The sequence below is a fragment of the Nerophis lumbriciformis genome, linkage group LG18 (assembly GCF_033978685.3).
Source record: "Nerophis lumbriciformis linkage group LG18, RoL_Nlum_v2.1, whole genome shotgun sequence".
Taxonomy (NCBI): Eukaryota; Metazoa; Chordata; class Actinopteri; order Syngnathiformes; family Syngnathidae; genus Nerophis; species Nerophis lumbriciformis.
Window position 1 is genome coordinate 37154503 of NC_084565.2, and position 27935 is coordinate 37182437.

At 38.5% G+C, this 27935-nt stretch overlaps 3 protein-coding genes across 3 annotated transcripts in view; 2 read left to right on the top strand and 1 right to left on the bottom strand.

The window, feature by feature from the left end:
• Nucleotides 1-3340: 3340 nt before the first annotated feature.
• Nucleotides 3341-9331, bottom strand: mmachc (metabolism of cobalamin associated C). The gene is made up of 5 exons (XM_061978616.2): nucleotides 9209-9331; nucleotides 8915-9115; nucleotides 5816-5968; nucleotides 5507-5683; nucleotides 3341-3941 (listed from the first exon to the last, which is right to left on the bottom strand). The coding sequence occupies exons 1-5, from the start codon at nucleotides 9296-9298 to the stop codon at nucleotides 3753-3755; spliced, it is 810 nt and encodes a 269-aa protein (XP_061834600.2). The 5' UTR covers nucleotides 9299-9331; the 3' UTR covers nucleotides 3341-3752.
• Nucleotides 8912-26232, top strand: LOC133617910 (uncharacterized). The gene is made up of 14 exons (XM_072915115.1): nucleotides 8912-9067; nucleotides 9532-9633; nucleotides 9711-9888; nucleotides 9992-10093; nucleotides 10372-10452; nucleotides 13551-13593; nucleotides 13676-13842; nucleotides 14021-14102; nucleotides 16032-16188; nucleotides 16269-16342; nucleotides 16487-16563; nucleotides 21694-21794; nucleotides 21871-22085; nucleotides 25470-26232. The coding sequence occupies exons 5-14, from the start codon at nucleotides 10387-10389 to the stop codon at nucleotides 25589-25591; spliced, it is 1104 nt and encodes a 367-aa protein (XP_072771216.1). The 5' UTR covers nucleotides 8912-9067; nucleotides 9532-9633; nucleotides 9711-9888; nucleotides 9992-10093; nucleotides 10372-10386; the 3' UTR covers nucleotides 25592-26232.
• Nucleotides 25601-27935, top strand: part of LOC133617908 (importin-13) — a 138129-nt gene continuing 135794 nt past the window's right edge. The window contains exon 1 of the mRNA XM_061978287.2: nucleotides 25601-25606. The gene's annotated coding sequence lies outside the window, so the exon portion shown is untranslated. The remainder of the gene's footprint in view (nucleotides 25607-27935) is intronic.

Below are 27935 nucleotides of genomic sequence, written 5' to 3' on the forward strand. Positions count from 1 at the left end.
GTTGTACTTTTTAAGTGCTATGACAATAACATTCCATTCCATTATGCAAATGTATACTAGTTGTGATTAAGGTCTATATAAATAAACATTGATTGATTGATTAATAGTTGACAACTGACATAATTTGATCAAAAATACCTTCAAAGGGTTACATTTCTCAACAACAAAAAAACACTACATGTTTGATATTTTTGTTTAAGGCTGAAATTGACTGAGATATTTGAGCAAAAAAAGAGAGAAAAAAATAATAATAATATATATATATAATAATCAAAAATGTTTTAATTTGAAGGACTTTTATGTCCTGTTTGACTTTGGGAAATTGTTCAGTGTATCATCCTCTTGTGAAAGAATTGGACATTGAAATTTTAAAATGTAACATTAAAAAACTCTCCAAAGAAAATATCATATATATTAGAGTAACACAGCAAACATTATGGCTAAAATACAGCAAAAATTTGTGAAAGGACAAAAAAAAGTCAGTCTTTGTCCCCTGAGGGTTAATTAAATGTAATATTTTTCCGCACAAACAACAATTATTTAACAGTTTCTCTCCCAGGTTTTAATTTTAGTACACATCAGTGTACACATTCAATTAAAATGTTATTAAAAACGTTTAAATATCGTTTCACCTGAATACAGTAAAGTAATTTTTTTTTAAAGTTGTAAGAGTAATAAATAATAAAGTAATAGAGAATAAAAGACTGTATAATGCATATGTTCCTTTTTGACTGTACTTAAATGTATAATGTATGTATATTATTCACATGTGAATAATACTGTATAATAGACTGTATTTATGTTATTCACATGTGAATAATGCTGTATAATAGACTGTGTTTATATTATTCACATGTGAATAATGCTGTATAATAGACTGTATTTATGTTATTCACATGTGAATAATGCTGTATAATAGACTGTATTTATATTATTCACATGTGAATAATGCTGTATAATAGACTGTATTTATGTTATTCACATGTGAATACTGTTGTATAATAGACTGTATTTATATTATTCACATGTGAATAATGCTGTATAATAGACTGTATTTATGTTATTCACATGTGAATAATGCTGTATAATAGACTGTATTTATGTTATTCACATGTGAATACTGTTGTATAATAGACTGTATTTATATTATTCACATGTAAAAAAAAATACGTAAGTGTTTATTGTCTATTGTGAGCGAACTGCTGCGATGAGATGGCGACTTGTCCAGGGTGTACCCCGCCTTCCGCCCGATTGTAGCTGAGATAGGCTCCAGCGCCCCCCCGCGACCCCAAAGGGAATAAGCGGTAGAAAATGGATGGATGGATGTGAGCGAACTGTGGTGCTGAATTTCCCCCAGGGATCAATAAAGTACTTTCTATTCTATTCCATTCTATTCTATTCTAATGCTTTGAATAAAAATGCTCTGGTTAAAACACGCAAAAAACTGACATAGTTGCATGGAATAAAAATATGAATAGGAGTAGTTTTTATATATAATTATATTGTAAAACATATATATGTATATATATATAATATATACTGCTTATTTTATTTGTATGTAGAAAAAAGTGGCAAAAGTACCACAATCATTTTTAGGCAAAAAAAAAAAAAGGTATTTTAAAAAAGGTAGAGTGGGCATTAAAATAACAATAATCAAAATATAATATCATGAGTATTAATAATAATATGTTTCTTTATCACTGGTATAAATTAGCAGTGGAACATGGAACTGTCCTCTAGATGGCATGTTAACGTTTTATGACTTTTGATTTAAAAAAAAAAAAAACAACAACAAAAAAACAATCAAGAATGTTGCTGCTGACACACATAAAAAATGGCACATTTTAATACAGTAACAGCGGTGAGCGGATGGATGGATGGATGGAAGAAAGATAGATAGAAAGTGAAATAGATGGAGGTGGGATCAGTATCAGTAGGAGTATAATTAACTCTGTGGTTCGCCTCTCGGCAGGCCTGTGCTAGAATGCTGATTCAGTGCACAGATAGTTCTACTGTAATGGCAGCGGTGGGAGAACGTGCTCAGGTGAGAAGTTCATGGGAGAAAAGTGCAAGAGAAAGTGCAGCTGTGTGGAATTAAGTTATTCAAAGATCACCAAGCTATGGCACTAACATTTAAATAGAACGCAGGATGTTAGTTATTATAATGTGAAAACATGACCATTCATGCAGGGAGGAGGGTCATGTCTACAGAGCACTGCAATACTGACACCTAGCGGCTATAACATGAACATGTAATACTGACCTTTTATTGCAGGCAATACAATTATCATCAAGACCAGACCTGGGTAAATTAAGACCTGGGGCCCGCATGGCCGTTAAGATTTTCAATCTGGCCCGCCGGACATTCACAAATAATGTTTTTAGATCTTTAGGATGGAAAGTGTAGCTGCCATTATGATGTGCAGTGATGTTTTCTAATGAACTTAAGTCTTGAACTATACAAAGTATTTTAATGGTTGGAGTCTGTGCCTTTGCATGACATAATAGTTACTATGGTAATCTAATTAGTTACTATGGTAATCTAAGTCACAGCAGCTCAGACGAGGCACCAAGGAGTGTGAGTGGGGAGCGTTTCCACAGAGTGTCAGCCTGAAATGCGGGTGTCAGGGACAGACGCGAAAGGAGATTTTTACAACAAAGTTCTAAAGCTTAGTGATGTATCACATTGTAAGAGTTTTTTTTTTTACCCTTTGCCTTCATATTTCGCTGTGTTTGTTGCATTTTTCTTGCGTTTCGCTTGATTATAAAATATGTGGATGGAGAGGGGTTTTGACGTTCATATGTTGTCAATATTTAGTGTTTTATCGTTCATAGTTAATATTGTAAATCTCACATTTTTTATTTTCATGTACATTCTGGGTGTCTCATTCAGTAAAAAAATATAAAATTCCATTCCGTTTTTTAAGGCGGGCTGTCATAACGTTTTTAGCATTCAATCAGACATTATTGTGAGTTCTGTATTAGTGTTCCTAAAAACCATGTACCGGCCCCCAGACACATTTTTTTTCTCTAAATTTGCCCCCCCCCCCTGAGTCAAAATAATTGCCCAGGCCTGATCCAGACTGTTATGTAACGAAAAATGTATTATTACAAATATATTATTTTAGAAAATGTGTCTTTTTTTTTAATCAATACATGTATATATTTTTATTTTATCATTTTAAATGTCAATAACATTTTTCAAACTTCAACACATGTATTAATTAAATTTTTATTTTTATGCATGTATAATTATCATTTTAAATCATTGTTGTACAAATATAAATATAATTTGACTTTTTAGACAACGCTAAATAAATTCATCATCCTTTTTGTAAGTGCTTTATTTTCCTTTTAAATCTCAATTGAACCTTCAAGAAAATATGACCCATGAATGACAGTCACTTAATGTGCCAGCAATAATAAATATATATGAAAATACCCCCAAACAATATCCCTCATGTCATTGTGTGACCTTGTTGGGGTCTGATATCATTAAATGTATCTCCTTCCCCGTTAACATTTACATAGCCGATATGTACATTTTTTAGAGCTTTTCCATTTAAAATGCAACAGTTTACAGTTGTAGAGTGTGACAGAGGCACAAAAATGACTTCCAAACTGGTAACAAGGTCGTAAAGTCTGCATAAATTAATCTGCTTGGATGTAGCAGCTCAAGAGCAAATGTTATAAAGGAGGGAAAAAAATAATGCCTCCAGTGTCTTATTCAGAATGAAAAATGTCACCGGAGCTTAGCCATGTCCGTTCGTCGAATTTAATTCACCTGAGCTGCATTGGGGTGGAGGGGGCTGGTCCAAATTTGTCAGGAGACCCCAACTCTGGAGCAGACTGTGACGCTCTGCGGGCGGAGTGGCAAAATAGTCCTTCTGTTTCTGAGAGTACGTCTGAGCGGGCGTGATGATGTTTCTGTAGCTCCAGTCCTGGTGATGCACACGGTGGGGAAAAAAGCTTGAATAAACATAGAAATGTCAGGTGATTAATAGAAAAAAATTTGATTATCGTATTTTCCGGACCATAGGGCGCACCGGATCATAAAGCGCACTGCCGATGAATGGGCTATTTTCAATAATTTTTTCATATATAAGGCGCACCGGATTATAGGGCGCATTAAAGGAGTCATATTATTATTTTATTTATTTTCTGAATTTAAAACACTTCCTTGTGGTCTACATCAGTGCCTAATTGGTCCAAAAAATATTTTTTTGCAAATCAATAATTATAATCAGCAAATACTGTGCCGTTCCTTAGTGTCCGTGCTGTGTAAAGGTAAAAAGGTATGTAACGCTTAAGCCAAAAATGAACAAAAGGGAAAGGAAAAGGCACTGAAGCATAGGGATGGCTATGTAAAACGGCAGTAAAACTGAACTGGCTACAAAGTAAACAGAAACAGAATGCTGGACGACAGCAAAAACTTGCAGCCTGTGGAGCAGAGACGGCGTCTACAAAGTACATCCGTACATGACATGGCAAGCAACAATGTCCACACAAAGAAGAATAGCAACAACTTCAATAGCCTTGCTTGCTAACACAAAGCAGGTGCGGGGAATAGCGCTCAAAGGAAGACATGTAACTGCTACAGGAAAACACCAAAACCAGATTTTTTTTTGTTTTTTTTGTTGGGTTTTTTCATAAAGAAATACAATAATGTGTGCTTACGGACTGTATCCCTGCAGACTGTATTGATCTATATTGTGTTTTTTATGTTGATTTAATAAAATAAAATGTATTTAAAAAAAAATATTATTATTTTTTTTAATTTCTTGTGCGGCCCGGTGCTTGGGGACCACTGCTCTATACCATATGTGCAAAAAACTTAAAAAATAAAAAGTTCCCGATTTGGCAACTCTGTCCTGTAGCATCGCCTCCTCGGTGTTGTGACTTCTGTTTACAATCAGTCACAGGATTTAAATCAGAGCCAATAGTAGGAAATTATTGAAAATATTGATATTGTTACAACATGATCCTGTGTTTTTGTTTGTTTATAATGTATTTATTCAATGATCTTGAAAATTTGAAGTATCAGCATTGATATGGCCAATATTGACCCTGTAACTACTTGGTATTGGATCGATATCCAAATTTGTAGGATCGCCCAAAACTAATGTTAAGTATCCAAACAATAGAAGTATAAGTGTTTGTTTTTTTTTACATTTTAACAAAAGTGTAGTTGGAACAATGTTACAACAGAAAGTAAACAGCTATAAACAGTAAATTAGCAAGTGGATAAATAATAGTTTTGAGAAAATAATGACTCAATATGTTACTGCCTATTTCAGCATCTAAATTATGAGCCTTTGTAACCCGTTTTTATTAGGCTATTCTATTATCATTTACATACCAAATTATATATTGTGATATATATATAGTTAAAGCATGAAGGCTGCAATATATCTCATGATATGTAATTTAGGTCATACCACCCATCCCTACCCTTAATAAAACACTTCCAAATGTACAATGAATCAGTTTACGTGCTTGTGCCAACCTGCCAGTTAAAGTTGAACGCCTCCAGCAGCCGAATCCTGTCCTCCCTTGAAGGCACACAATCGGGAGGAGGGGGCTGGACCACCTCCGAGTCCACCTTGACGTCTTCAAACACCAGCAGCGCTCTGATGGCGAACCAGCCTCCCAAGCTGGGATGCACGCACACGCCGTACAGCTTCTGTTGGGTAAAGAGAGGAATGAAACTTTTTTTTTTCTCTGAAATAAAGCGGTCATCTGATTAAACTATTAATTAGATCTTAAAAAAATCCAAAACTATTTAAAAAAGAAGGCTCGTCTTATATGCGGGTACTTTATTCTCCCAGGGATGGTCTGCGACGTCACACTGCTGGTAGTAGAAAGCTGCTCCTGAAACATGGGCTGCCGTCTGCGCTAAGAACTTTGGCTTCCTGCTGGGCAGCAGCTCGTAGTCGTACCTCACGTCCACATTCTGTCCAGGAAAACGCTGCAAAGACGGAACGATTGCGACTTAGGGGAAGAAATCAACACGCAAACACACACACACACACACACACACACACACACACACACACACACACACACACACACACACACACACACACACACACACACACACACACACACACACACACACACACACACACACACACACACACACACACACACACACACACACACACACACACACACACACACACACACACACACACACACACACACACATTCTTACCTTCTTGAGACCTCTGAAAAATGCCTACCTTTTTAGGACCAACCTTTCTAGCTATATAAGGATTTGTTTTGGATTGGGGCGGTATAGCTCGGTTGGTAGAGTGGCCGTGCCAGCAACTTGAGGGTTCCAGGTTCGATCCCCGCTTCCGCCATCCTAGTCACTGCCGTTGTGTCCTTGGGCAAGACACTTTACCCACCTGCTCCCAGTGCCACCCACACTGGTTTAAATGTAACTTAGATATTGGGTTTCACTATGTAAAAGCGCTTTGAGTCACTAGAGAAAAGTGCTATATAAATATAATTCACTTCACTTCACTTTTTACAACAATAATAATATATACCGTATTTTTCGGACTATAAGTCTCAGTTTTTTTCATAGTTTGGCCGGGCTCCAGTGCAACTTATATATGATTTTTTCCTTCTTTATTATGCATTTTCGGCAGGTGCGACTTATACTCCGGTGCGACTTATACTCCGAAAAATACGATACATACTATGCAAATATAAAAAGGTAAGCTTTTAGTACATTTTTTTTGTTTAACTTTTTGTTTGTAACTGGTTTTTAATCTTCATTATTTACTTCAAGTTATTACAGTATGTCTCTAAATAATTTTTTACATTTTTTTTAAATTTCTTTTGGCCAAAGGGGGCGCATTTAAATTTCTTACACACACTTGTTATTACATATGTTGGCCAGAGGGAGAGCACTTAAATTTTTTATACACACTTGTTATTTCATATGTTGGCCAGAGGGGGAGCACTTCAAACTTTTATACATACTTGTTATTTCATATGTTGACCAGAGGGGGAGCACTTTTAAAACCGACACACAGTCAATTTGATAGATTTCACCACCAGGGGTGCAAATGAGATCTCTATTTTTTTGTTTTTTGTAATGTGCTTAAGGCCTATGACAAACGAGTCACGGACCACAGATGACCCCTGTGCCGCACTTTGGGCAACCCAGCTGTAGCAGCTAACTGTTAATGGCCACTATAGTCTTAGTACTGTAGTGTATTTGTTCATCCTATGGTCACGTATGGGACGCGTGTTGTCTTACGTCGGCAACGGAAGTCGTAACATCAGCTGTTCACTTGGCGGATTTTTTCGGGGATGAATAAACTAGCTGCAGTCTTGTTTGATCATACATTGCTGCCTTTGCACCTGTCAATGTTTACTTTTGTACGCACATTAAATCAACAAAAAATCCTGATTTTGGAGCAATGTTCACTGACTCAAGTATTTGGCTCTCTATTACAGTGATTTTTAACTAGTGTGCCGTGAGATATTGTCTGGTGTGCCGTGGGAAATTATGCAACTTCACCTAATTGGTCCAAAATATATTTTTTGCAAATCAATAATCATAATAATGTGCCGTTGGCTAGTGCCTGTTCTGTGTAGAGCTTGGCAGGGTAATCTTGTAATACTCTATATCAGTAGGTGGCAGCAGGTAGTTCATTGCTTTGTAGAAGTCAGAACGCGTCGAGGATGGTTTGTCGTGATCCCAATATGCAGAGCACAGCGGGAGACAGCGTGCAGGTAAAAAGGTATGTAACGCTTAAACCAAAAATTAACAAAAGGCAAGTCCCGCTAGGAAAAGGCACTAAAGCATAGGGATGGCTATGTAAAACAAAAATAAAACTGAACTGGCTATAAAGTCAACAAAAACAGAATGCTGGACGACAGCAAAAACTTACACCATGTGGAGCAAAGACGGCGTCCACAAAGTACATCCGTACATGACATGACAATCAACAATGTCCCCACAAAGAAAGATAGGGTATGCTAGTGGTGTAACGGTACGTGTATTTGTATTGAACTGTTTCGGTACGGGGGTTTCGGTTCGGTTCGGCGTGGCTAAAAGGGGAGGAGTATATTTACAAATTTTAGCTAGAATTCACCAAGTCAAGTATTTCATATATATATATATATATATATATATATATATATATATATATATATATATATATATATACATACATATAAAATAAATACTTGAATTTCAGTGTTCATTTATTTACACATATACACACACATAACACGCATCTACTCATTATTGAGTTAAGGGTTGAATTGTCCATCCTTGTTCTATTCTCTGTCACTATTTTTCGAACCATGCTGAACTCTGATGATGCATTGCTGTGTGGCACGCACAAAAGTGCATTCATCAAATGCACTAGATGGCAGTATTGTCCTGTTTAAGAGTGTCACAACATTGCTGTTTACGGCAGACGAACTGCTTTACGGTATACAAAAAAGTGACTGCTGTTGTTGTGTTGTTGCCACGCTGGGAGGACGTTAATGAAACTGCCTAACAATAAACCCACATAAGAAACCAAGAACTCGCCCTCCATCATTCTATAGTTATAACGTGATTGGGCAGGTACGCTTTTTTATATTGTGGAGGACCTGAGTCAGCCTGAATTTCGGGAGATTTTCGGGAGAAAATTTGTCCCGGGAGGTTTTCGGGAGAGGCGCTGAATTTCGGGAGTCTCCCGGAAAATCCGGGAGGGTTGGCAAGTATGTATTAGATGCAATGGTTTTCTGTATCGGGACCATGATTTCGGTCCTAACTTGTTCACAGGTCCTTGTATGGAAGATACTTTTCCTTGTTGATGTCTCAAGAAGGGTAGAAATACAAGAACACACACACACACACACACACACACACACACACACACACACACACACACACACACACCTGTGAGACAGCAGAGGTGACACAGTGCTTGACACACTGGTCAATGGGGTCAGAGAGAGACCCCTGGCAGCCTCTCTCCTCCATGAAGGGAAGGAAGGCTTGCTCGAACATGGCGGGAGTGCTGAGTACCACCGCAGCCAGACAGTCATCCGGGTAAGGCAGGTGCAGTTTGGGGGGCAACACGTGGTTGTACCAGCCAACCTGACAACACAACACACAGTAGAGAGGCTTCAACACAAACAGAGAGTACCAAATGACTACATGTTTTATTTAGAGTATATAAAAGTAAAATACCTTGAACAAGTACACTTCAAATCCGAGTTTTGACAGACTTTCCTCCAGCAACCTTTTGACGCCGTCCACCGTGACAGCGGAAGTAGCCATTTTAAGGTGACGTCATATCACCACCGCTTTGCATTGTGGGATAATGTGTTCTCTAGCTCAGGCTGATTAAAATCGATGTTTCTACCTATACCCGTCGTTCAAAGGCATACATACAGTCGCAACACGTACTATAGTTATCATGATCAATTTTGGATCGAATTTATGCGTTTATTTAGGATTAAATTATTAGAAAAGTGGATGGATGTACTAGCAAATGTGTCGTGTGTTTACAGTATTAAAACTACAACTCCCAGACGTCTCTGGCGCATTTACCTGACGTCATCACGCAATTTAATTGGGTCTCGGATTTAAAAGTTTGGAAAGCGACGGTGTTTGTAAGTATCCTCCTGGTATTAGTAATACTTACACCAATTGTTCTGTTTTGTGTTATTGAAATAAATATACTATGCAGCTGAGATAGGCCCCAGCACCCCCCCGCGACCCCGAAAAGGACAAGTGGTAGAAAAATGGATTGATGTACTCGCATCCATAAAACTACAACTCCCAGACGTCTCTGGCGCATTTACGTGACGTCATCGCGCAATTTAATTGGGCTCTCGGATTTAAAAGTTTGGAAAGCGACGGTGTTGGTAAGTATCCTCCTGGTATTAGTAATACTTACACCAATTCTTATGTTTTGTGTTATTGAAATAAATATACTATATGTACTAGCAATTTGTCGTGTGTTTACAGTTTTTAAACTACAACTCCCAGACGTCTCTGGCGCATTTGCGTGACGTCATCACGCAATTGAATGGGCTCTCGGATTTAAAAGTTTGGAAAGCGACGGTGTTGGTAAATATCCTCCTGGTATTAGTAATACTTACACCAATGTTTTTGTGTTATTGAAATAAATGTACTATATGTACTAGCAAATGTGTCGTGTGTTTACATTTCATGCTGTTATGCCGACAAGTAACGTTGGCTAATTCCCACGTTAGCTTTAGCCAAAGTGTCATTGACCTGAACAAGGCTACTAGGTGAAAACGTTACATGTCAGCTTGTTGACCTCAGTGAACGTTCTATAACATTATTATTATTATTTTAATTTTTATGTGTAATTCAATTTCCAGTAGACCAACTCCAACATGAACTGGGATCGCCAGTTGAGCTCCATCCTGTCAGCAGCAGATGACAGTGTGGCCAAAATGAGGGTGAGTAGAACCCTAATCCCACCAATAGTTTAAAAAAAAAAAAATGCATTGATGATACACTAATTATATTATATATCTATATATATTTTGACTTTTGGTTTATGACTTGAAAGTGCTGCATGTCGTGTATGTTGTTGTTGTTGTTGCAACTGTCTCTAGAGGGCAGTGATGAGCCACAAAACCTACAATGTGACATACATTATATTACCAAAAGTATTTGTCCACCTGCCTTGACTCACATATGAACTTAAAGTGCCATCCCATTCCTAACCCATAGGGTTCAATATGACATCGGTCCACCTTTTTGCAGCTATTACAGCTTCAACTCTTCTGGGAAGGCTGTCCACAAGGTTGCGGAGTGTGTTTATAGGAATTTTCCACCGGTCGAGAATGCCTGGCTCTCAGTCTCCGTTCTAATTCATCCCAAAGGTAGTCTATCGGGTTCAGGTCGGGACTCTGTGCAGGCCAGTCAAGTTTATCCACACCAGACTCTGTCATCCATGTCTTTATGGACCTTGCTTTGTGCACTGGAGCACAGTCATGTTGGAGGAGGAAGGGGCCTGCTCCAAACTGTTCCCACAAGGTTGGGAGCATAGAATTGTCCAAAATGTTTTGGTATCCTGGAGCATTCAAAGTTCCTTTCACTGGAACTAAGGGACCAAGCCCAACTCTTGAAAAACAACCCCACACCATAATTCCTCCTCCACCAAATTTCACACTCGGCAAGATGCAGTCCGAAATGTAGCGTTCTCCTGGCAACCTCCAAACCCAGACTCCTCCATCAGATTGCCAGATGGAAAAGCGTAATTCATCACTTAAGAGAAGGCGTCTCCACTGCTCTAGAGTCCAGTGGTGACGTGCTTTACACCACTGCATCCCACGCTTTGCATTGGACTTGGTGATGTATGGCTTAGATGCAGCTGCTCGGCCATGGAAACCCATTCCATGAAGCTCTCTGCGTACTGTATGTGGGCTAATTGGAAGGTCACATGACGTTTGGAGCTCTGTAGCAACTGACTGTGCAGAAAGTCTTTGCACTATGCGCTTCAGCATACGCTGACCCCTCTCTGTCAGTTTTCGTGGCTGAGTTGCTGTTGTTCCCAAACAGTTGACTTTGGAATATTTAGGAGAGAGGAAATTTCACGACTGGATTTGTTGCACAGGTGGCATCCTATGACAGTTCCACGCTGGAAATCACTGAGAGCGGCCCATTCTTTCACAAATGTTTGTAGAAACAGTCTCCATGCCTAAGTGCTTGATTTTATACACAAGTGATTAGGACACCTGATTCTGATCATTTGGATGGGTGGCAAAATACTTTTGGCAATATAGTGTAGTTGTGATTACATTTGAATTATTACAGTGTTGTTATGTCTTGAGCAGTATTCTTATTGCTGATTGTATTAAGTCATGTCAAGTACTCAACGCGTAGCTATCAAGTTGATTAGTTGTCCTGACAAATGACCAAATGATAGAACCATAATACTGTACTAAAATTATTATAAATTAGGGCTGTTAAAATTAACAAGTTAACTCATGTCATCACAAAAAATTATCACATTAATCATCAACACACTTTGATTAATCAATTTATTTTGACTGTACAAGCTCTTTTTTTCCCTTAACCGCTATACGGTCAGTGATCAGTTCAATGCATATGTCAGTAGAAAGATGAGATTTCAGAAATGTCACCGCAAAATACAGCCTGAAAGAAATTTAGATCAAACGGTAAGCAAGTTTTGCGCAAATAAATGACATGTATTCAAGTAAAATGTTTAAAACGTTCCTGAATGACATTCTCACAATACAATTGCATTTGTGTACAAATATTGGGGTCTTTTTCTTAAGATAATCTCAACTATGCAAGCGAGTAGTCACCTGTCATCAATCTTGATTAATCCAACATTTTAAATGTGATTAATCAGATTATAAATGTGTATGATGTATTGTGTAGTATTTTTAATATAACTATTGTTAATACTATTATTACATTTACAATAAGCGGTAGTGTCACGTTCAAACACAGGACATCTATTAAACAAGACAAAAAGGCAAGGAATCAAACAGACAGAATTCAATTTGGACTCAATTGAGGAGAGACATGCGTCAACCTGTAACCTCTTACAGTGTCTTAGCACGCTCTGACGAAGAAGGTTTTCGTCTCCTCTTTTAATTCAGATGTTCCATGTTCACGCACCAACATATGTCACAGCAGGAATGGTAAGTGTGTAAAAGAGTCATTGTTTTCAGTCGCTTTGAAGTCCAAGAAGAGGATTTCTCGGGCTTGGGCTCTTCCTGGATCTAGCTGGGGCAGGTGTTGGAGGACAATGGATAACCCCTCCCGTCTCCTGACCACAGTGACTTCAAGAGGGCAGCGGGTCATAAACAGCGTTGACCTCGGTCACCAAACAGTTGGAAGAGAGTTTGTGAAATACTTCAGAGAGAGTTCGTTTAACACTTCAAAGAGAGTTCCTGTGGGAGTTGAGCAGATCCTGCCATCTGTCCGTGTTGAAATCACAGTGGAGTTTTACGAGCCTTCTTCCTCTTGTTAGGCCTCGAAAGACAGCCTTCATAATACGTTTCTTTTGTGATAACTTACAAACAATTATTCCAACAGGTAGAAAATGGATGGATGGAATACAATTTATTTTATTGTAACCTTATTTTGAAAGTAAAGTGAAAGTTGAACCCGTAACATATGTTGGGAATAAGGAATACATTGAACATATTCTGAACTATTTTTTTTACGAAAAATAGCTGTTGTGTTGATTCATTATCTTAACAAGTAATAAGAACATATTTAATGATATGTTACAATATTTTTATTATATTAGGTATTACTACTGGCAGTAGTATTCATATATTTACATATAAAACATATTGTATATGTTTAAAGTACAATATTATTTCATTAAATTAAGTGAGAAAGTCAATTCATATTTCATACTGTCTAATTATTTATCTATGTAAATACAATGTATTAAGTGCTTACCACACTGATAGAAAGTGCTTAAAAATGTATAAACCCTTAAATAAGAACTATACGACACTATATAAGAATGCCATGTTTTATTTTAAATAGTTGTATCTATCCCCAGGAGAGACTAACCGTACTAGGGAACGCCCCCAAAAGGGAAGCAGGTAAGTGAAACTAGGTTACGAGTTTCAGTATGAGTGTTAAAAGGGGGAAATAATTGTACTTTATGTCTCGTCTCTACTTCAGAGTACTTTCCATTCACGGACAAGAGTTATGCTGCAGATTTTGGCACCACCACCACCACCACCACCGTTCCGTCTCTGAGTCCACCACAAGGTCTTCCATCTTTCAGCTCCAGTGTGCAGTGGGCAGACGTAACCTCCATACTGTCGCAGCTCCAAACACAGAAGCAGGTGACTGTTGTTCATAAACAGCAAATGGACTCTGGTAATGAGAGCCAAAGCACTTTTTAAGAGCATTATGCTCCATTTTGCATAAATATACACTGAATATTATTGTTTTATTTTCCTGAAACTTATTATCAGAAGTGATCTAATTCCACATGTTCTTGCTCCCATGTTCGTTTCCAAGGCAATTGAGTCTCTCACCATGAAAGTCGGTGACGTGGAAAGGGAGAAACAATGTCAACAACGCCACATCCAGACGCTACAAGGTGACACTAGTTCTTGTTTAACATAAACCATCAGCACAAAACATACTTTAGGCCTCATCTATAAAACCCAAAAGCAGTGCAGTTGGCACGTTGTGTAAATAAAAACAGAATACAATGATTTGCAAATCCTTTTCAACTTATATTCAATTGAATAGACTGCAAAGACAAGATATTTAATGTTGGAACTGAGAAACTAAATTTTTTTTTTTCCAAATAATCATTAACTTGGGATGTAATTGCAGCAACACATTGCAAAAAAGTTGGCACAGGGGCATTTTTACCACTGTGTTACATGGCCTTTCCTTTTAACAACACTCAGTAAACGTTTGGGAACTGTGGAGACCAATTTTTGAAGCTTTTCAGGTGGAATTCTTTCCCATTCAGTGTGTGAATGTGTGTGTGTGAATGTGGAAATAGTGTCAAAGCGCTTTGATTTCCTTTTAAAAAGGTAGAAAAGCGCTTTACAAGTACAACCTATTTACCATTTACCATTTACCATTCTTGCTTGATGCACAGCTTAAGTTGTTCAACAGTCCGGGGTCTCCGTTGTGGAATTTTAGGCTTCATATCGCGCCACACATTTTCATTGGGAGGTAGGTCTGAACTACAGGCAGGCCAGTCTAGTGCCCGCACTCTTTTACTATGAAGCCACGCTGTTGTAACATGTGGCTTGGCATTGTCTTGCTGAAATAAGCAGGGGCGTCCATGATAACATTGCTTGGATGGCAACATATGTTGCTCCAAAACCTGTATGTACCTTTCAGCATTAATGGTGCCTTCACAGATGTGTAAGTTACCCATGCCTTGGGCACTAATACACCCCCATACCATCACAGGTGCTGGCTTTTCAATTTTGCGCCGAGAACAATCCAAATGGTTCTTTTCCTCTTTGTTCCGGAGGACACGACGTCCACAGTTTTCAAAAATAATTTGAAATGTGCAGTCGTCAGACCACAGAACACTTTCCCACTTTACATCAGTCCATCTTACATGAGCTCGGGCCCAGCGAAGCCGGCGGCGTGTCTGGGTGTTGTTGATAAATGGCTTTCGCTTTGCATAGTAGAGTTTTAACTTTCATTTAGAGATGTAGGGCTTCACGGTGGCAGAGGGGTTAGTGCATCTGCCTCACAATACGAAGGTCCTGAGTAGTCTTGGGTTCAATCCCGGGCTCGGGATCTTTCTGTGTGGAGTTTGCATGTCCTCCCCGTGACTGCGTGGGTTCCCTCCGGGTACTCCGGCTTCCTCCCACCTCCAAAGACATGCACCTGGGGATAAGTTGATTGGCAACACTAAATTGGCCCTAGTGTGTGAATGTGAGTGTGAATGTTGTCTGTCTATCTGTGTTGGCCCTGCGATCAGGTGGCGACTTGTCCAGGGTGTACCCCGCCTTCCGCCCGATTGTAGCTGAGATAGGCTCCAGCGCCCCCCGCGACCCCAAAGGGAATAAGCGGTAGAAAATGGATGGATGGATGTAGCGACAAACTGTAGTTACTGACAGTTTTTTAGTGAAGTGTTCCTGAGCCCATATGGTGATATCCTTTACACACTGATGTCGCTTTTTGATGCAGTACCGCCTGAGGGATCGAAGGTCACGAGCTTAGCCGCTTACGTGCAGTGATTTCTCCAGATTCTCTGAACCATTTGATGATACACTGTGTCTGCTTGTAAGTACTCCGTGGTTTTGCGCTGCCGAACCTGCTCCTCTGCTCGTAAAACCAGCAATATCACGATGCCTGTAAATTAAAAATATGGCGAATCGGTACTTTTCAAACCGTTTTTGATTCATTAGTACCACGATATAATACGGCACAACCCTAGGTTGGCATTATAATTACAATGCTTAGTAATACACATTCCTTTCATAAAATGCATCACTACTGTGAATTAACTATTTGAAAAAGGTAATGGTAACACAAACGTATCTTCCAGTGGAGGTGAGCAGGTTGCGTGAAGACCTGAGCCAGAAGAGAAGAGAGACTTATGACCGTCAAGGAGTGGATCAAGGGATGGAGCAGTGGATTAGAGATGCAGGTGTGGATTGGAGCAGCTGGCCCCGACCTACGCCGCTAGACGTCCCCAAGGAGAGGTGCTGCATCACCGACAACACCCCTGCAGACTCTGGCACACTTTGTAAGAACCTTTTGACCTTTTCCCTCGCTTGCACAGTTTGAGCTCCAAGGTGTGCCGAGAGGATCTGCAACAGCTGCAGAAGGAGGTCGAGCAACTGAAAATGCGTCTGAGTGAGTCATACGTGCAGGTTGAACCCTGCAGGACCACACTAGTCCTCAGCCAACTGTTGCGCCTTCAAAGAAAAGGCAGGAACTGACTTGCTCAAAACAAATACATCTTTTTTGTGTCTTCTTCTGGTTGTCGCTGCGGGACAGGAAGACAAGAGGAGGCCACCATGCTCCAGGAGAAAGAGGCCAGAGAGACCCGGCGACTGTACCAACATAGTTGCCAGGTTTGTTTGCTTTTTACTTTCACAATCTTTACTTTGTGTACATCTTTTCACAACTGTTTCAATATAATATGAATGATTGCAGCTGAGAGAGGCTCCAGCACCCCCCGCGATCCCGAAAGGGATAAGCGGTAGAAAATGGATGGATGTATATATTTTTCTAAAAATATAATATTAGTATAATATATATGTATAACTATATAAATATATGTATATTTTTTAATAAACATTTCTATAAATATTATGTTAGGTTATTAAGTATGTTAAGATGGGGCGGTATTGCTCGGTTGGTAGAGTGGCCGTGCCACCAACTTCAGGGTTCCAGGTTCGATCCCCGCTTCCGCCATCCTAGTCACTGCCGTTGTGTCCTTGGGCAAGACACTTTACCCACACTGGTTTTAAATGTAACTTAGATATTGAGTTTCACTATGTAAAAGCGCTTTGAGTCACTAGAGAAAAGTGCTATATAAATATAATTCACTTCACTTCACCGGATAGTGCTAAGTAACAATAGCCACAATTTGAAGTTGTATACCTACAAAATGGTCTAACATGCTAACAAGTAGGGATGTCCGATAATATCGGACTGCCGATATTATCGGCCCATAAATGCTTTAAAATGTAATATCGGAAATTATCGGTATCGGTTTCAAAATTATCGGTACCGGTTTCATAAAGTAAAATTCATGACATTTTAAAACGCCGCTGTGTACACAGAAGTAGGGGGAAGTACAGAGCGCCAATTAACATTAAAGGCACTTCCTTTGCGTGCCGGCCCAGTCACTTAATATCTACGGCTTTTCACACACACAAATGAATTCCATGCATACTTGGTCAACAGCCATTTAGGTCACACTGAGGGTGGCCGTATAAACAACTTTAACACTGTTACAAATATGCGCCACACTGTGAACCCACACCAAACAAGAATGACAAACACATTTCGGGAGAATATCCGCACCGTAACACAACATAAACACAACACAACAGAACAAATACCCAGAATCCCTTGCGGCACTAACTCTTCCGGGACGCTACAATATACACCTCCGCTACCCCCTACCCCCCGCCCCCCAACTCAACCCCACCCACCAATAATGCACTTTGTGACTTCAATAATAAATATGGCAGTGCCATGTTGGCATTTTTTTCCATAAATTGAGTTGATTTATTTAGGAAAACCTTGTTACATTGTTTAATGCATCCAGCGGAGCATCACAACAAAATTAGGCATAATAATGTGTTAATTACACGACTGTATATATCGGTATCGGTTGATATCGGTATCGGTAATTAAGAGTTGGACAATATCGGAATATCGAATATCGGCAAATAAGCCATTATCGGACATCTCTACTAACAAGCTAATAGTTAGCATGTTAACAAGATAGCGCCTAGCCACCAAATCCATTACTTCTCGTTTTATACTTACAAAATTGGCTAAAATGCAAACATTTGTTTGGATGAGTATTTTTCCACCATTTTTTATAATCGGAAAGTAACGATATTTATGACTTCTAGATTTAGTTCAGTTCGGTTCAGTTTCAGTTTATGTCAAACATGCATACGATACAATGTAATTCATCACATATTTCCAGTTGTTTCATTACAGCACGTCCGAAAAGGAGTAGGAAGAAACTGAGCTTATTTAATCCTACCCCTTTTCATACCATATCAATTTTAGCCTATTTCCTTGTTCTCTGTAACATAACAGTGAACAAACAAATAATATACCATAGTAAGTAAACAAATATTAAATACATAAATAATCTTTGTCTTTATACCTAGAACATTTGTAAATAAAGCCAGCATGCTAACACTTAGCATAATTGCACCAAGTAATATCGAAAACTTTTAGTTGTACATCTACAGAATCGAAAAATGCTAACATTTATCATGTTAAGTGTTATTGCACTAGCATGCTAACACAAAGTAAGTGCGAGCATGCCTACACAATTGGCTAACATGCTAACGAGCTAATAGGTAGCATGTTAACAAGATAGCACCAAGTCACCAAATCCATTACTTTTCATTTTATAGTTACAAAATTGGCTAAAATGCAAACATATTTTTGGATGGAATAAAGATAAAATTAAATTTATTCCAAAAATACTTACGTTTAAATTAAGTATTTTTCCACCATATTCCATAATCGGAAAGTAACAATATTTATGACTTCTAGATTTATACCTAGAAAATTGATAAATAATGCTAACTTGCAAACACTTAGCATAATCGCACCAAGTAACAATACCAAAGACTTTTAGTTGTAAATCTGCCGAATCGAAAAATGCTAACATTTATCATGTTAAGTGTTATTGTGCTAGCATGCTAACACAAAGTACTGTACGTGCGAGAATGCTAGCACGATAAGAGCATGTAACAATAGCCCCAATTTTAGGTTTTATACCTACACGTTCAGTGGAAGGCTCAGACTCCCAAAATGCAACACGAAACGACAAAGGAAGTCCTTCATACCGACAGCCATCAGACTGTATAATGCATATGTTCCTTTTGACTGTACATGTACTGTAAATGTATAATGTATTTATATTATTCACATGTGAATAATGCTGTATAATAGACTGTATTTATATTATTCACATGTGAATAATGCTGTATAATAGACTGTATTTATGTTATTCACATGTGAATAATGCTGTATAATAGACTGTATTTATATTATTCACATGTGAATAATGCTGTATAATAGACTGTATTTGTTATTCACATGTGAATAATGCTGTATAATAGACTGTATTTATGTTATTAGACTGTATTTATATTATTCACATGTGAATAATGCTGTATAATAGACTGTATTTATGTTATTCACATGTGAATAATGCTGTAAAATAGACTGTATTTATATTATTCACATGTGAATAATGCTGTATAATAGACTGTATTTGTTATTCACATGTGAATAATGCTGTATAATAGACTGTATTTATATTATTCACATGTGAATAATGCTGTATAATAGATTGTATTTATGTTATTCACATGTGGATAATGCTGTATAATAGACTGTATTTATATTATTCACATGTGAATAATGCTGTATAATAGACTGTATTTGTTATTCACATGTGAATAATGCTGTATAATAGACTGTATTTATGTTATTAGACTGTATTTATAATATTCACATGTGAATAATGCTGTATAATAGACTGTATTTATTTTATTCACATGTGAATAATGCTGTAAAATAGACTGTATTTATATTATTCACATGTGAATAATGCTGTATAATAGACTGTATTTGTTTTTCACATGTGAATAATGCTGTATAATAGACTGTATTTATATTATTTACATGTGAATAATGCTGTATAATAGACTGTATTTATATTATTCACATGTGAATAATGCTGTATAATAGACTGTATTTATGTTATTCACATGTGAATAATGCTGTATAATAGACTGTATTTATGTTATTCACATGTGAATAATGCTGTAAAATAGACTGTATTTATATTATTCACATGTGAATAATGCTGTATAATAGACTGTATTTGTTATTCACATGTGAATAATGCTGTATAATAGACTGTGTTTATATTATTCACATGTGAATAATGCTGTATAATAGACTGTATTTATATTATTCACATGTGAATAATGCTGTATATTAGACTGTATTTATGTTATTCACATGTGAATAATGCTGTATAATAGACTGTATTTGTATTATTGACATGTGAATAATGCTGTATAATATACTGTATTTATATTATTCACATGTGAATAATGCTGTATAATAGACTGTATTTATGTTATTCACATGTGAATAATGCTGTATAATAGACTGTATTTGTATTATTCACATGTGAATAATGCTGTATAATATACTGTATTTATATTATTCACATGTGAATAATGCTGTATAATAGACTGTATTTATATTATTCACATGTGAATAATGCTGTATAATAGACTGTATTTATGTTATTCACATGTGAATAATGTTGTATAATAGACTGTATTTGTATTATTCACATGTGAATAATGCTGTATAATAGACTGTATTTATGTTATTCACATGTGAATAATGTTGTATAATAGACTGTATTTGTATTATTCACATGTGAATAATGCTGTATAATATACTGTATTTATATTATTCACATGTGAATAATGCTGTATAATATACTGTATTTATATTATTCACATGTGAATAATGCTGTATAATAGACTGTATTTATATTGTTCATATGTGAATAATGCTGTATAATAGACTGTATTTGTATTATTCACATGTGAATAATGCTGTATAATAGACTGTATTTATGTTATTCACATGTGAATAATGCTGTATAATAGACTGTATTTGTATTATTCACATGTGAATAATGCTGTATAATATACTGTATTTATATTATTCACATGTGAATAATGCTGTATAATAGACTGTATTTATATTATTCACATGTGAATAATGCTGTATAATAGACTGTATTTATATTGTTCACATGTAAAAAGAAAAATACCTAAGTGTTTATTGTCTATTGTGAGCGAACTGTGGTGATGAATTTCCCCCAGGGATCAATAAAGTACTTTCTATTCTATTCTATTCTACACAATTGGCTAACATGCTAACTAGCTAATAAGGTAGCATGTTAACAAGATAGCACCAATTAACAACCTCCATTACTTTTCATTTTATACCTACAAAATTGGCAAAAATTAAAAAATTTGTTAGGCTGAAGTGAAGCATTTCTAAAAAGAATGAAGCATTTTTCCACCATTTTCCATAATCGGAAAGCAACAATATTTATGACTTTAGTTCTATACTTACAAAATTAGTAAAATGCTAACCTACTAACACCAAGTTACAATATCAATACATTTTAGTTGCATACCTACAGAATCAGCTAAAATGATAACATGAAGTGTCAGCATGCTAGCATGGTAACACCAAGTAACAATAGCCATGATTTTAAGTTTTATAACTACAAAATTAGCTCACATACTAACAAGATAATAGTTAGCATGTTAACAAGATAGCACCAAGTAACATCCAATACTTTTTGTTGTATGCCTACACAATTGTGCATACAAATAGTCTGCATGCTAGCAAGATACCTAATGATGAACTTCCATGTGTTCTTTGTTTTGGACCAGATGGTCCAGGAGCTGACAGAGCGCTGCAGAACTCACAGCACAGACCTGGCCAACACCACCTCCGACTGTTCCCACACACAGCAGGAGGTCCGCCGTATCGGGTACAACTTGTGCATCATCTTTTTGATATTTTGCTCGCGATTCCCCTGTGCGCTGATACTTGCGTCTCCCAACCAGCGCCACCGTGTCGGGACTGGAAGGCGAGGTCAGGCGTCTTCGAGAGCGGGACGCTGTGACGCCGGCGCGCACCTCGCCCCTCCCGAACCCACCCGCCACCAGGAGCAGGTTCGCAGTTGAAGAGGCAGCGAGGGACTCCGACTTGGAGGACTTGAGCTCGATTCCGAGCTTGGCTGACATCAGCTCAGAGGAGCTGTCCCTGCTGGATGACCTGTGTGAGTGATCGCCCACACTGCAAACATACCGAGTCAGCAAAATCGCCATGGTTTCACTTATGTCTGGGCGATATGGCCTTTTTTTAATATCTCGATATTTTTAGGCCATGTCACGATACACGATATATATATCTGGATATTTTGCCTTAGCCTTGAATGAACACTTGATGCATATAATCACAGCAGTATGATGATTCTATGTGTCTACATTAAAACATTCTTCTTCATACTGCATTAATATTCATGCAGAGAGGGAAATCACAACTATGTCAATTTACCAAAAGTGTATTTATTAAACAGTTATTAAGCAGTGGCACAAACATTCATGTCATTTCCAAAAGAGAAATTGCAAGATTGTCAGAGACATTTTAAAACAAGCTATGAGTGCACTTTTGTGCATGATGTCACTAAGATGACATATCAAAACAACACTAAATTAAAGTGCAAAACGCCACTGCAATAGTTTAAAACAAATAAAGTGCACTTCTGTGCATGATGTCACACAAGATATTTCAATAACTGTCAAGTAAAAATGAGCTGCATAATAGGAAATCAAATAGTGTATCAGAATCAGAAGAGTTTTTAGAAGAGTTTTTATTGCCATTGTTTGAGAACGGGTTCCCAAACTAGGAATTTTACTTGGCGCAATCGTGCAACATAAAACACATGTAACACAGAATAGAATAACATGAGCTGTAACTGAGCTATCAGATCTTGTTAATGTTCATGTGTCTGATGGCCGAGGGGAAAAAACTGTTCAGGTGGTGGGAGGTGTGGGTCTGGAGGGACCGTAGTCTCCTGCCTGAGGGGAGAATAGTTTGTGTCCAGGGTGAGAAGAGTCAGCTGTGATCCGACCCACACGCCTCCTGGTCCTGGAGGGGTGGGAATTTGCAGCCAATCACCTTCTCAGCAGCACGTACCATGCGCTGCAGTCGATGCTATGTCCTTCGCTATGTGGTAGGTTACTGCGGACGTTATCTCCTTCTGTTGTTGACTATTTGTTTCATACGGTATTGATGTGGAAATGGTTGCCTCGGCATTTTGTTGGTGTGGCACCGAACGGAGATGTTGACATGCGGAGTAAGCACTCTTCATTCTCTAGCGGGTGACTTTTCAAAATGATGCTACATATTAGCAGTAATGCTACTTTTTGTAGCACTTGACAAATTATGGTTGTCTGTTCGACATATTCCCACTTGAAGCCAAACCACCGCCAGACGATGGACCCCCTGCTGTTTTTCTTGGGAATTAATTCTTCCTTCATTTGTTACCAGATTGGCACCTTCTTTCTCTCGTATTACCACTCGCACCACAGCTAACGTTAGCCATGCCGCTACCTCTCTGCTCCGCGAGGGCGTATACGTATGTGACGTATGTAAGAAGGTGTGCTTGTTTTATGTCTCTGTGAGAAGGAGACAACAAAAAGTGAGAAGAGCCTGTAGTGTAATGCCCGCAGCTAAAAGCAACTGCGTGAGAACGTATTCTCCAATATGACAATATAGTCATTTTCTATATCACACAGAGACAAACCCGCAATATATCGATATATCGCCCAGCCCTAGAGAGAAAACAACAATGACACCAGAAAAGGTGTAAAAACAACAAAAAAAGAGTGATTTAAAGGCCTACTGAAATGCGATTTTCTTATTTAAACGGGGATAGCAGGTCCATTCTATGTGTCATACTTGATCATTTCGCGATATTGCCAAATTTTTGCTGAAAGGATTTAGTAGAGAACATCAACGATAAAGTTCGCAACTTTTGATCGCTGATAAAAAAGCCTTGCCTGTACCGGAAGTAGCAGACGAGTAGTGTGATGTCACAAGTTGTGGAGCTCCTCACATCTGCACATTGTTTACAATCATGGCCACCAGCAGCAAGAGCGATTCGGACCGAGAAAGCGACGATTTCCCCATTAATTTGAGCGAGGATGAGGAAGATTCGTGGATGAGGAAAGTGAGAATGAAGGACTAGAGGGCAGTGGGAGCGATTCAGATAGGGAAGATGCTATGAGAGGCGGGTGTAGGCATAAAACTAAAAGTATGGATATTTTTACTTGACACTATCATGCTAAGTTGTAGCATGTTGGCATTTTTACCAATTTTGTAGGTAAAAAAAACTAAAAGTCATACTGTAAATAGTTACTTTCTAATTATGGAAAATGCTAGAAAATACTTAAATTCTCAGAAATGCTTTACTCTAACCAAATAATTTGTATTTAAGTTTTTTATTCAGTTCAGTATTTTTATTATTTAGACCAAAAACTTAGTTTAATGTGAAACCAAAAAAATCACCAAAAATTATTCCCGGCCGCGGCCACCGCTGCTGCTCACTGCTCCCCTCACCTCCCAGGGGTTGATCAAGGGTGATGGGTCAAATGCAGAGAATAATTTCGCCACACCTTGTGTGTGTGTGTGACAATCATTGGTACTTTAACTTTAACATTACTCCTGTTACTTGGCTTTAAAGAATTTATCTGAATTGCAATCACTTTATTTCCATTTCCTGTAAATCCGTTTCTAACCCCAACATCATGTGTGATGGAGCTAATTCAATTCAAATTCTGATTCTTCATGTGGAATCGAATGGAAATTCTGAATGGTGCACAAGCCTGAATGCAACCCGTGGAAACAATAATGCAAAAATTAAAAGTGCATCCATTAACCTCTTAAGGCCCAAGCTGTTTGTTTACATGCTTTTTTTTATTTCTCTTTGCTATTTGGGCTTATTCGACCCTAATTAGAATAAAAACTAAGAATCATCTTTTGATATGATGTACTTAGTCCATAAGTACACAAACGTGTACTTCATGTTTAGTGACATGCTAATTCTTATTTTTACACTTTTTTTTTTCTCCAAATTCCATTGTATGTTATACTCTTCTGATACCACCAGATGGCAGTATAAGTGTCCACATAAGCGGCCATAAGACCCCAATTCAGTAGTGTACACAATTTTGGAAATAAGAGCTTAAAGGTGCTGTCCACGCATGTGGCCACTAAGACTTTAGAGGCGCTAAAGTCAACTTTTTGTTTTTTTACAGTGTGTATTGGTGATCTGTTAAATACCTTTGGGAAACATATACACAATACTTCTTCTCTGTGTGTGTGTGTGTGTGTGTGTGTGTGTGTGTGTGTGTGTGTGTGTGTGTGTGTGTGTGTGTGTGTGTGTGTGTGTGTGTGTGTGTGTCAGCATTGTTACACAACGTTAGCTGTAAATGCTTCCTAAAGTCATTTAAGACGACGCACACACACACTCACTATGCACCGTCCTTATGGGAAATTATTCTGTGTTGTCCTCCAGTGTGTAATCCCACATGGTGATGTAGCAAAGGATGACCTCACACATAAACACACTAACGACATCCCTCTGCTCGTTTACCAGCTCCTCATTACAAACCAGCAGAGCGTCAGCGCGGCGAGTCCCGAGTAAAGATTGACTTTGCTGGTGACGTCGACGACGGGGACCAGGATTTCGAATCTGACCTGAGTCTGACTGACCTCTGACCCTCTTTGCGCGAGGTCAGTGACTGGAACTCACGTTTTCAGAATGGGAAACAGAATATGTTATTGATCCCACGGGGAAATGTGGAATGTTCTCATGGTGTCTTCATTGCAAATGCGTTGCGATGTATGAGAAATCTTGTGAGAGAGCTCGTGTTTGGTCCCGTGTGACACGCCCACGCATCTCCACTGTACTATGAACAAAACAAAGCACCAGGAAGGATGAGTACAAACTACACGGCTGCTCTAATTAGAAAACTTTATCCCCGGCATAATATCACATTTAATTCATTAATTAATACCGTGACATTACAGAGTGGAAACGTGAGCAACACTAGCATAGCTATGTTAGCGCCTGCGCGAACAGCAATTGGTACACATGCTCACTTTGTTGCGTTGCATTTCTGCGCCACTACAATCACAACAATAAACATCGTAACGTGTGTAACAAAGCATTATGTGATCATGTAATACATTTACACCCTATTATGTAATAACGCCAACTTTCATAATAATAATCTGTCTGTAACTTGTTTCATATTGCACACATTGATGGAATTAAAACATTTTCCATGTTCTATTTATATTAGTGTATTTAATTCTTAGTATCATGTATAGCATAGTATTAGCACAACATCATCCAAATTGCATTGCCGGCAGTAAGTCGGACACTTTTCCAGTGAGGGTTGGACTCCGCCAAGGCTGCCCTTTGTCACCGATTCTGTTCATAACCTTTATGCACAGAATTTCTAGGCGCAGTCAAGGCGTTGAGGGTATCTGGTTTGGTGGCTGCAGGATTAGGTCTCTGCTATTTGCAGATGATGTGGTCCTGATGGCTTCCTCCGGCCAAGATCTTCAGCTCTCACTGGATCGGTTCGCAGCCTAGTGTGAAGCGACTGGGATGGGAATCAGCACCTCCAAGTCCGAGTCCATGGTTCTCTCCCGGAAAAGGGTGGAGTGCCATCTCCGGGTTGGGGAGGAGATCTTGCCCCAAGTGGAGGAGTTCAAGTACCTCGGAGTCTTGTTCACGAGTGAGGGAAGAGTGGATCGTGAGATCGACAGGCGGATCGGTGCGGCGTCTTCAGTAATGCGGACGCTGTATCGATCCGTTGTGGTGAAGAAGGAGCTGAGCTGGAAGGCAAAGCTCTCGATTTACCGGTCGATCTACGTTCCCATCCTCACCTATGGTCATGAGCTTTGGGTCATGACCGAAAGGACAAGATCACGGGTACAAGCGGCCGAAATGAGTTTCCTCCGCCGAGTGGCGGGGCTCTCCCTTAGAGATAGGGTGAGAAGCTCTGCCATCCGGGGGGAGCTCAAAGTAAAGCCGCTGCTCCTCCACATCGAGAGGAGCCAGATGAGGTGGTTCGGGCATCTGGTCAGGATGCCACCCGAACGCCTCCCTAGGGAGGTGTTTCGGGCACGTCCGACCGGTAGGAGGCCACGGGGAAGACCCAGGACACGCTGGGAAGACTATCTCTCCCGGCTGGCCTGGGAACGCCTTGGGATCCCCCGGGAGGAGCTGGACGAAGTGGCTGGGGAGAGGGAAGTCTGGGCTTCCCTGCTTAAGCTGCTGCCCCCGCGACCCGACCTCGGATAAGCGGATGGATGGATGGATGGATCATCCAAATTGCACAAGTGTATGTCTTCCAATATTTCGGTGTACTGCTAATTTTTTCATGTCAGTAGTACTTCATTAATGTGACTTTTGTGTCTTACTTGCAATCACGTCCTTAATTATAATTTGAGATCGATTCTTTATTGGCCGGGCCGATTATCTGCGCTGATATTTGGCATTTTTATTTTATTTTATTTATTCATTTTTTTAATTAAATCAACATAAAAACACGAGATACACTTACAATTAGTGCACCAACCCAAAAAAACATCCCTCCCCCATTTACACTCATTCACACAAAAGGGTTGTTTCTTTCTGTTATTAATATTCTGGTTCCTACATTATATATCAATATATATCAATACAGTCTGCAAGGGATACAGTCCGTAAGCACACATGATTGTGCGTGCTGCTGGTCCACTAATAGTACTAACCTTTAACACTTAATTTTACTCATTTTCATTAATTACTAGTTTCTATGTAACTGTTTTTATATTGTTTTACTTTCTTTTTTATTCAAGAAAATATTTTAATTTATTTCTTATTTTATTTATTTTTTTATTTATTTTAAAAAGGACCCTATCTTCAGTAGACCAGGTAGTCAATGAAATTAGATTGTTTGAAGGGTTCTTAAAACCAGGTCCAGTCCAGATTATGTCCAGGTCAGGCTCAGCAACACACACCTTCATTTATGTACACTCAAATTAGGGAACTCAACAACAGATTGCA

What these genes read in the sequence shown, in the direction of transcription:
- LOC133617910 (XM_072915115.1), top strand. Translation starts at nt 10,387, where the DNA reads ATGAACTGGGATCGCCAGTTGAGCTCCATCCTGTCAGCAGCAGATGAC. An exon ending in ACAGTGTGGCCAAAATGAGG is followed by an intron (nt 10,453 to 13,550) that starts GTGAGTAGAACC and finishes ATCTATCCCCAG; the next exon opens with GAGAGACTAACCGTACTAGG. An exon ending in CTAGACGTCCCCAAGGAGAG is followed by an intron (nt 16,189 to 16,268) that starts GTGCTGCATCAC and finishes TCGCTTGCACAG; the next exon opens with TTTGAGCTCCAAGGTGTGCC.
- mmachc (XM_061978616.2), bottom strand. Translation starts at nt 9,298, where the DNA reads ATGGCTACTTCCGCTGTCACGGTGGACGGCGTCAAAAGGTTGCTGGAG. An exon ending in ACCATCCCTGGGAGAATAAA is followed by an intron (nt 5,684 to 5,815) that starts GTACCCGCATAT and finishes TTTACCCAACAG; the next exon opens with AAGCTGTACGGCGTGTGCGT. An exon ending in CGTTCAACTTTAACTGGCAG is followed by an intron (nt 3,942 to 5,506) that starts GTTGGCACAAGC and finishes GTGCATCACCAG; the next exon opens with GACTGGAGCTACAGAAACAT.